The following is a 10,526-nucleotide window of genomic DNA, read 5'->3' as shown; positions in this document are numbered from 1 at the left end:
CCCTGTCTAGACCTACAGTAGAAGGAATTAGGAGTCTGAAAGAACACAGTGATCAGGATGAGAGGCCCTGCACCCTACCCGTGTTGAACATATCAGGGAAGGACTCATTTGACTTCTTATCCATGCTTACTGTAGCCCTGAGCATAAGATTGATCGTTGGTCCCCAGGGGTCATAGCGGAGCATTTGCTCAATGCTCTGAAAATTGTTTCCCTGAGCCATGGCCTAGCAGACTGCTTTCCATTTCTGTCCCTACTCACCTTGAGCTCCCTCCCTAAATCCTGCTCTAACATACTGGCTCCTTCCTTTGTCTGAGAACAACTTTCTGCATGGTGACTGTTAAGGTCTCCTCCCTCCTGGCTTCTCTCAAAGGGAAAGATATGATTATCACCAGGAATCACTTAATAAAGGGCAAAGGTGACCCAGGAAGATCAGAGAGGACATGTGTACACCCAAAACATAATGTTAGAATGTTGCCTTGAAACCCTCCATAGGACGATGGAGCACACAGTCCTTTCAAGGACAAACAGGCTACCTCTTCAACAATGCTGAGCACACGAAACTCCTCACACAACTGCTCCTGGGCCTCTCTCCTGAATCACTAATTTGACTGGTGACATTAGTGATAAAGGATTGATCTTCATCCCTAGTCATCACTCAGCTGGTCTCTTTTCAAGCCTCAGAGAATTTCTGTCTCCTTCCTTCCGGGATTAGATAAAAAAGGTGTAGACTGAGTGTTCAGCTCGGTCTCTGTGTCATAAGGACACATAGGCATGATGGATGCTCCCTGCTTTGTGCTTAAAGACCCAAGGCAAGAACAGAGCAGATGTCAGCCCCAGGATGAGCCATTGTTCCTGAGGCCATGGGGATGCTTAACAGCCTTGTTGCACAATTTGTGTCTTGGTGAAGGAACATAAAGGGAAGTTGTGACGGATGCAGGGAATCACTGAGAGTGGAAGGGCTTAAGCAGTGCCTTGGAGACTCAAACCCCACCACTCACAGCCCATTGGATTCTGGGAAGTGCTTCTTTCTGAGAAGAATCTCAGCCCAGAAGGAGGAAGAACAGCAGAGCCTGAGTTCTGTGTTGGAGCTGAGGCTCTTGTCCTCAGACGGAGGACAGCAAGTGAGAAGATTGATGGAGTCCTCTGTGCTTCTCTGCAAGGGGTGTACCCCCTGGCCGAGGCTTTTGCTCACAGGTAAGGGTACTCACTCTATTACTTTGTGGGGATGGGATCTCAGAAGCAGGATGGAGTCTCCTAAAGAGGACAGGATCTTGAGAGGAGACTCAAGGTTTCTGCTTGCAGCTTTGGTGCATAAGGTACGTAAGGGACAGAGGCTCAGCATCCAGAAGCTCTCAGAGAACAGGCGGTGATGATGGTAAGAGAAAAGCCTCAAGCACTCCATATTCACTGTGAATTTCATTGGCTGAAATGTTCTGAAGACAGTTGTTCCCAACTGCAACAGCATGACCCTCCAAATAGTGATCAAGTGGGACAGCTAGTGAGATGTCTCAGTGTGGGAAGATATGACAACATGAAACCAATCCTCAGCTCCCACACAGTAGATGGAGAAAACAGACTCCTGCAGGATCTACTCTGTCCTCCACATAGGTGCTGTGACATACACCCACACATGCACACCCTAGTATATGTGCCTCACATAAATTTGTGGCATACATCTTCATATGTGCACAAGTCACAAATACACACATATATTTAGATAAGTAAATCTAAAATAATTTATTTCACGCTTGAAGATAATTACTGTCATAAATTCCAAACCTAAAAACTATGAAGAGAAATCCATGGAGACACATTCCACTTTCCTTCCTTTTTTTTACCTTTATCCACTAGTGTGTGAGTCTTCTCAAGGAAATGACCCTTTAAAAAGATCTGACTGATCCTGTCCCTACAAATTCCTGGTTATGCCAGGCAGTGTCAGCTCAGGTCTTTAATCCTAGCATTTGGGACACAGAGGCAGGCGATCTCTGTGAGTTCAAAGCCAGCCTGGTCTACAGAGTAACTTCCGGGACAACCAAGGATACACAGAGAAATCCTGTCTCAAAAAAACAAAACAAGAGAAAAAAGTCAGAAAGTGAGGCCTTTCCAGAGAAGGAGTTCAGAGAGGCAGTGATCGTCACAGAAATACTCTATGTGAGCAGGGATAAGGGGCACTTAGTGGGGGAACCAAAAAGACACGTGAGCAGAGAATTCCTCAGAGAGTTAATGACACACTCAGACATTCTGAGTCAATGGATCTCATGTTACTCAAGTCTGCAAACGAGGGTGGGCATACCAGTATTTAAACACCAAAGCTTAGTGTTGATTACAACCAATTAACACTGGAGTTTTTTTTTTTCTCAACTCCCTTCTAGCCTTCCTTTTAACCTTCTGGCACCTGTCCACCACTGCCTTTGTGACCACTGTATCAGTGCCACCCCGAGTGACTGAAGGAGATGACGTCCTATTCCTTGTACACAATCTGCCAGAGAAATTTAAAACCATTGCCTGGTTTAGAGGGCCCTCAAATATGATTGCAAAATATGAACTATCTGACAATTTAAGCAAACCAGGTCCTGCACACAGCGGCAGAGAGACAATATTTCACAATGGATCCATGCTCCTTGCAAAGGTCAACCTGAAGGACACAGGCTTCTATACCGTACGAACCTATAATATACTTGGAAATGCCATATCAACAACATACACATACCTCAACGTGTATGGTAAGTTATTCGCTGTGAACTCTGTGAGCTGGGTGAGGTTCATTCCACTGAACACATACAGAAGAGGGGTCTGTGCTTACCTTCCCTATGCATTGTGTCCCTTTGTTGGGGTTTGAGCATTTAGTTTGGGACTTACAAGGTGTAGAATAAAGGCAATAGATCAGAATCCTTCGTTTGACTTCTCCTTGTACACAGGTATGTGTGATGGGTCGTTCATCCAAGGATATCAGCTCCTGTCTAGACTCTAAAGGTTCTTATCATGAATGTTTCCTTGAGAAAGACTCCGAGGGAATCAACATTGAGCCTGGTTGAGGAAAACATGATATCCCCAGAGATATGAGCACTGGGACACCCTGCCTCAAGACTTCTTTCCCAGACTCAACTCCAGGTGTCCATGAGAAGCATTTTCTAAGTGTTGGATTTGGATGTCTTGATGGCAAGGAAGAGTGCTCCCTGGTAGTCAAAGTCATGTGATGTGTGGAATCAGATGAGAACCTTGGTTGTGCTACATCCCTTGGCCATCTTCTTCAGAGAGGCAGCAGGGAAGCATAGGTCAGCAGGTGTCCAGGCCATTAACTAACTGTCCTGTTGGGCATATGAGATTTCACATGAAGGTTGTGGTCCCCAAGGAGAGGGACTGAGGAAAGAGATATTTTGACAAGTGCTTGTCGGCTGGGTGAAGCTCCTGGAATTCTCTCCTGTAGGCAAATGGTTACAGGATAGATTGAGCCTTCCCAGATAGGCGCTGTAGTTCCCCAAATGATCTCCAGGGATGTCATCTGGATACATAATGAGCTGGCAGAAAAGCATTTTGCCTGAACTAGGAACTTATCTAGGACCCTGGTTCCAATTGTGTTTTTACAGAGTGGAAATCATGGTCACAGGGTTCTCAGACCTACTGACTCCTTAATGTGTGTGTCACACTGCCAGGAGACCATGTTCTCTCTCTCACTTCATGTGTTTCCTTTGGTAAATGCATGTTATCCATGGCAAATCAATTAGATAGAGGTGCAAGGCCTCTCAGAAAGGCCACGGAGCACAGGGAAGCAGAGGATGTGGGAGCACGGTCTTGAAAATCTTGCAGAATGAAGAGTCTCACAGCTGTTTTCCAGGAATCAGGTCACCTCCTCCCACACACCCAAGATCTGAGACTCCTGACACATCCTGGGCCCAGAACGCAGTCTGATGGTGACTCCAGGAGAACAGTTTTCTTCTTTTCCACACACATAACCCACCTGGGCCCACTGGAGTCTCAAAGTCGGTTTGGTTACCTTCCTGCTGGGAACAAATTCTATATTTTGAGAGCATTGAAAACAGGGCAGACTGGGTGCCCAGCTGGGGTTCTTTGTCGCACAGTTGTGCAGATTTCCCCTTTTTTGTGCTGAGAAACCTAAAGCAGCACACAGCAGAGTGCAGTTCCAGTCTGAGCTGCTATTATCTCATGTCACAGGGATGGTCGTCACCCTTGACTCTTGCTCTGTGTTCTAGAGGAGAGAAACACAAGGAGAGAATCAGAAAAGAACATGGGGCAACACTGACATTGGAGGGGCAGAGAAGTGGTTTGAACACAGACCCACCATCAGCCCATTTACTATGGGAGGTGCCCCTTCCTGGGAGGAGGCTCAGCTCAGATGAGAAGGACAGCAGAGTTTGTGAACTGTGCTGGAGAAGCCACCTCGGAGGCAGGACAGATCAGCTTACTCAGACAATGCAGTTCCCCTCTGTGCTCCTCTGTAAAGGGTGCACCACATCTCTGGGTCTTCTGCTCATAAGTGAGGAGACCAGGAGTGACAGTGTGTGAGAGGAGAGGACTGACATACTGTCTGGTGTCATGAGAGGAGTCTCAGTGTTTGTAGGGGAGAAGAATACAGAGTGGGAGAGAGGCTCAGAATTTGAATTCACTCCTGAATACTTCAAGTTCACTCTTGGCTTCATTTTTAAAATAATACAAGACTACCGGGTGTTGGTGTCACACGCTGGTAAACCCTGCACTTTGGAGACAGAGGCAGGTAGATCTCTGTGAGTTTGAGGCCAGTCTGGTCTACAAGAGCTAGTTCCAGGACATCTAGGGCTGTAACACAGAGAAAACCTGTCCTGAAAAATAAAAAAAAATACAGGACAACTTATGGTTCTTACAACGTCCCAGTTCGAGTGAACTTGAAGTAAAGAAAGCTAGGAGAATTCAGGTGTTAACTGCCATTCCAACAGGAACAGAACAACAACAAATTTTGAGAGTGAAAACAGAGTTGGTAGGGGCAGAGGGTGGGCAGGCATCACCCCACCATCATCCACTGTAAATGTGAGCAGGGATCTGCTCCAGTAGGGTCCCAGACAAACGGACAACTGAAGAGCGAGATCCATACAGTGGAAATGACAAGTGTGGGGATAATGAGAGCATGAAGGTCATGTGCAGAGCACCACCAAGCAGGACAGGGAGACACTCACCCACAAACCTAGGCTGAACTATGGACACAGCTTCTCAGGACACAGAGCCTCATCTTAGCCAAATATAAAAGATTCTACTTAGATGCATCTTTGTCTTCCCTTCTAGCTTACCTTTGGAACTGTGGGCTCCTTGACACCTCTTCACAGCCTACCATTGAATTCGTGCCACCCAGCGTTGCTGAAGGGGGACGTGTTCTTCTACTTGTTCGCAATCACCCAGAGAATTCTGTATGCTTTGCCTGGTTCAAAGGAATAGTTGTCTTCCATAACCTTGTGGGTATCCGACGTCTACCATCCACGAAACCAATTCTGTTTGGACCTGCATACAGTGGCAGGGAGACACTAAACAGTGATGGGTCCCTGCAGCTTCACAATGTCAGTCAGAAAGACCGTGGATTGTACACACTGCGAATTCTGAACTCATATGGTACAAGTGAAGATGTACAAGGGCAACTCCAGGTGGACAGTAAGTGATTCTCTGTCATTGTTCAGTGCTGGGTGGGGCTTAGACACACAGGGCTGCCATGGCTGGCCTAGCTTCCCTTCCCTCTTACACAGTGTCCCCAGGTGGAGGTTTGAACACTTAGTGTAGGACTCACTCATAGAGACAAATGGCCATCGATCAGCTTCCATCTTCTGTCTCCATGTGCATCAAGAAAGACCTTGATGGAAAGTAACTCAGCTAACATGTCAGAGTCAACCCATTCTATTGGGGTTCTAGACCTGCGAGAACTGAATCCTGTTATCTTTCCATGACTGGACTAAAGTGACCCAGGCTATTGTAATGCACTTATATCCTCTCAAAGATCATAAGAAACAATGGTTAGAACATCCGTGTCAAACTGGAGTATTTATTACCTTCAAATTGAGAGTGTCATTAACAAAATACAGGAGTTGGTGCAGAGATCACAGATGGGTGTTTCCTATTGGCTTGCTCTTCATGCTTGCTCAACCAGCTCTCTTATATCACCCAAGACTCCTAGCCTAGGGCTTGAACTGTCCACAATGGTCTGAATCCTTTTACATCTATCCCCAATTTAAAAAAATGTACTGCGGTTTTGCCCACAGGCACATCTGGTGGTTGCATTTTCAACTGAGGCCGTTTCTTGCAAAATGACTGTAACTGTGTCAAATTGACACAAAACCATGCAGCCTATTACCCAAATATTTTAAAGAGCTGAGTCTGCCTTGAAGACCAGACTACTCCCAACCCCCACACAACCCCAGAGCTAAGGGGCACTTGACAATACTACAAGTGCACCTATTAGGTGACGTCAAAGGATGAGTATTGCCTCAAAGGAAACTGAAGAAAAAAACCAGAAAATGATCGTTACTTCCAGACCTGTTGAGTGCAGGGGAGGCATCACCTCAAACCTCAGTGTACATGAGTGTGTGGTGTTTGTCTGAGTGTAGTGAGGAAGCAGCCATACAGAAGAAAGGACACTTTCAGGGACATTGTTTGTAAAGAGGAGTTTTTTTTTTTCCTTTTTTTTTTTTTTTTTTTTTTTTTTTTTTTTTTTTTTGGTTTTTCGAGACAGGGTTTCTCTGTGGTTTTTGGAGCCTGTCCTGGAACTAGCTCTTGTAGACCAGGCTGGTCTCGAACTCAGAGAGATCCGCCTGCCTCTGCCTCCCAAGTGCTGGGATTAAAGGCGTGCGCCACCACCGCCCGGCTAAAGAGGAGTTTTGAAAGGTCAAGAAAGATAATGTTTCTGCCCTTCATTATGTGGCACACACACACACACACTCACACACACAAGCAGCACTAGGATGAGTGATGACTCCATCTCCTCAGTCTGGAGGTCACCATCTTTTTACTAAACACAGTGATTCCCATGTGATGTCTTTTTCTCTCTTCCCTCCCAGGTTCCCTTTCTGTGTTCTGCAATGCTCTCACTTCTTCCCGACTCATGATCCAACCAGTGCTTGGCTATGTGGCTGAAGGTGAAGACGTATTTCTCCAAGTTCATAATCTTCCAGAAGAAGCGCGAGTGTTTTCCTGGCACAAATCAAACAATGGGAGCCCAGCTCGTAAACTTGTAGAATACAACAGAGTCAAGTCTTCTATCTCCTGGGAGCCTGCAGAGAGAATAAGAGGGAAGGTCTACAAAACTGGATCCCTGCTGCTTCAGGATGTCATTGAGAGTGATGCAGGGATGTATACACTGGAAGTTTTAAACAAAGATTCCAAAATTGAAAGAGCAAATGTGCAGTTTTATGTAAAGAGTAAGTGACTCTCTATGGCCTCCGACTGCTGGGTGTGGCTCATCCTATTTCATACACTAACGTGTCAGGATTGGACTGTGCCTGCTCTATCCCCCATTGCATTGCTCAGCCTCCCTCCAGGGTTTAGGCCATCACTGCAGGACACTCACTGGGTAAACAAACTGTAATAGATCAGAACTCCTAAGCTGGATTCACTTGCAGAGAGGAGGACCTGTGCTGGGTAAACTCAAGGCCAAGATGCCAGTGTCCTTGCAGATACTTGGAGCTCTCCCCAGAAAGACTCTGTGGGAATCAGGCAGTCCATGGTTGATAAAGACATCGGGTCTTCACAGAGCCTGTGAGGAAGTCCTAACTCCAGAACTTTGCCTGTCTGAACTCAAGATGACATTGGGGAGCTTTTTGTAACTGTTTGTTTAGATTTCCCATCAGAGCTGACAGGAACAAAGCTTTATTGATTGACTGTTCAAGTCATGCGACTGACTGTCTCCTAGAGTTTAGATTCAGCTGTGTGCAGCCATGGCAGCTGCAGTTAGGTAGGTCACCTGTGCATCTCCTTCTCCTGAGGCTCAGTGGACAGGTGTGCAGGCCATTAGCCTATTGCTCTGATGGGCTTATGAGACTTCAGAGGGAGGTCAAAGCTCCAAGGGAAGAAACAGAGGAGGCAGCTACTCCAGATCCCTCCATCACCACAGGATTCCAGTCTAGGAAATTCTCTTCTGCAGCTAAATAGTAACAGATGCTGTTGTCTGAGCAGCTCCCTGGTCCCAAACTCAGACCATTGTTCATGACTAAGCTTAACTCATGGACATGGTGATGATCATTCACTGTGTGTCCTATTGTGTAGAAACTGAGACAGGAAACAGTGTCTAAATCAGAGTAACCCAGTCTCTGCGTGGCAGATCCAAAGCTCAATCTATGTCTATAGTCACAGCTCCAAATTCTCCCTCCTGAAAACTTTATAAAGTATACACTTAAGAGTGCCTGGTTTATTCTGTGGACTACTGTCATTTGGTATTCTCCTTGTTTCTTCACAGAGTCTGTGACACAGCCCTTTGTGCAAATCACTGACACCACTGTCACAGGAGGTACATCTGTGATCTTGACCTGCGTTTCACCTGATACTGATGTCTCTATCCGTTGGATCTTCAATAATGAGAATCTGCAGCTCACAGAGAAGATGACTCTGTCCCCAACAAAGTGTGCACTCAGAATAGATCCTGTAGGGAAAGAGGATTTTGGACTATACCAGTGTGAGGTGTTAAATCACTTCAGTTACAGTACCAGTCCCCCAGTTAGGCTAGGATGAGTGAGCGACCTCTTCTCTCATCCCACAGTTGAATGCTGGCATTTCTTTATTAGTAGGGTATAAAATGGTGAAAAGTTATGTGGTGAAAATCATTAGTTATTGCTCAGGTACTGTCTGCATAGTGACTCACACCTATAATGCTGGGATACATGTGTGTACAAGGGGGAGCCAAATTTTTTTTTCTTTTTTTTTTTTATTCTTTTTTAATTAAAATATCCACCTGCTCCCCGTTTCCCATTTCCCTCCCCTCCTCCCAAATATTGCCCCTCCCCCCACTTCCCTCCCCCTATCCCCACTCCTCTTCTCCTCCCCCCACTCCATTCCCCCTCCCTCTCGATACTGAAGAGCAGTCCAAATTCCCTGCCGTGCGGGAAGACCAAGGTCCTTCTATCTACGTCCAGAAAGGTGAGCGTCCAAACCAGCTAAGCTCCCACAAAGCCAGTTCATGTATTAGGATTGAAACCTAGTGCCATTGTCCTTGGCTTCTCATCAGTCTTCGTGACCGCCATGCTCAGAGAGTCCGGAATCAACCCATGCTTATTCAGTCCCAGACCAGCTGGCCTTGGTGGGCTCCCAATAAATCAGTTCCACTGTCACAGTGGGTGGGTGCATCCCTCGTGGTCCTGATTTTTTGCTCATGTTCTCCCTCCTTCTGGGAGCCAAAATTTGAAGTGACGTTTTCTTAAAACAAAAATAAAGATATCAATACAGTAAACAAAATTTCAAAGACATTAAGAGCATAGGTTGTGGTTCAAATATATAGCAATACCTTAGAATTCTTGGAAACTAGTAACAGGAGTCCTCAAATTTTTGGATGCTCCGAGTCTGCTGTGAAAATTGTGTCTTGTTTGTATAGAGAAAAACCATCCTCTCATAAGCTCAAATACATTCCCTGTTCAACTAATTCACCTATGCCCAATACTGCCTGCATATCAGTCATCCATGTGAAGTGAGGAAGAGTGACAGGAGAAAGGTCTGCCCATTTTCACTGTGGACATAACTAGTTTCTAAATAGATTCGATCTACAGTTTATTTCATGCACAGATGTAACATCTTTCACATAAGGGCCGATCACACTGTTTTCACCCTGAGAGTGTCTTCACAGTGGACATTTCTTATTAATGTTTTTTCTATTAATATGTATTTCTTTCTTTTTAAAAAAATTTTCCTCTCATATATTACATCCTGACTAGATTTTCTTCTCCCTCCAGTCCTTCCTAAACCCCCACTTGCCCTGTATCCCAACACACTCTTCTGTTTCCTTTAAAAAATGAACAGTTTTCCCAGGGATATCTACAGAACATGGCATGTCAAGTTCTATTAGACTTGCCACAATCCCTCATTTCAGAGCTGGGAGAGGCAGCCCAGTAGGAAGAAAAGCATTCTAAAAGCAGGTAAAACAGTCAGAAGTGTGCCCCGCTTCCACTGCTAGGAGTTCTACAACAATACCTACCCACACCTCCATAACTTGTATGCAGAGGCTCTAGCTCAAACTCCTACCGGATCCATGATCATCACTTCAGTCTCTTTGGTCCTCTATAAGCTCTGCTTTATTGATTCTGTGTTCTATGTTTTCATGGTGTCCTTGGCCCCTCTGGTTCCTATCATCCATCCTCCCCCTATTCTGTGGGATACTTCTGCTGCTGCCAAATATTTAGCTGTGTGTGTTTTCACCTGTTCCCATAATTGTGAGATGATGCCTCTCTGATTAGGTTAGACACTTATTTACGAGATATCAGAATATCATTAGTAATAATTTCATTGAAATGTTTTTTCACTCATGTGTAGTTCTATCTTGAATTTCTGGGCTATCCATCCTCTGGTTCCTG

General features: G+C 45.5%; 1 protein-coding gene across 1 annotated transcript; it reads left to right on the top strand.

The window, feature by feature from the left end:
- The first annotated feature begins 2,527 nt into the window (after window positions 1–2,527).
- On the top strand, window positions 2,528–8,697 carry LOC130868804 (pregnancy-specific glycoprotein 22-like). The gene is made up of 4 exons (XM_057760834.1): window positions 2,528–2,723; window positions 5,275–5,634; window positions 7,032–7,391; window positions 8,426–8,697. The coding sequence occupies exons 1-4, from the start codon at window positions 2,528–2,530 to the stop codon at window positions 8,695–8,697; spliced, it is 1,188 nt and encodes a 395-aa protein (XP_057616817.1).
- The last annotated feature ends 1,829 nt before the right edge of the window (window positions 8,698–10,526 follow it).

Source organism: Chionomys nivalis, chromosome 2, assembly GCF_950005125.1.
Source record: "Chionomys nivalis chromosome 2, mChiNiv1.1, whole genome shotgun sequence".
Classification (NCBI taxonomy): domain Eukaryota; kingdom Metazoa; phylum Chordata; class Mammalia; order Rodentia; family Cricetidae; genus Chionomys; species Chionomys nivalis.
The sequence above is the reverse complement of the archived record's forward strand: the minus strand, read 5'-3'. Positions and strand labels throughout refer to the sequence as shown.

Coding starts and splice junctions, on each gene's coding strand:
- LOC130868804 (XM_057760834.1), top strand. CDS start 2,528: ATGATTGCAAAATATGAACTATCTGACAATTTAAGCAAACCAGGTCCT. Junction 2,724..5,274: donor CACATACCTCAACGTGTATG/GTAAGTTATTCG, acceptor CTTCCCTTCTAG/CTTACCTTTGGAACTGTGGG. Junction 7,392..8,425: donor TGTGCAGTTTTATGTAAAGA/GTAAGTGACTCT, acceptor GTTTCTTCACAG/AGTCTGTGACACAGCCCTTT.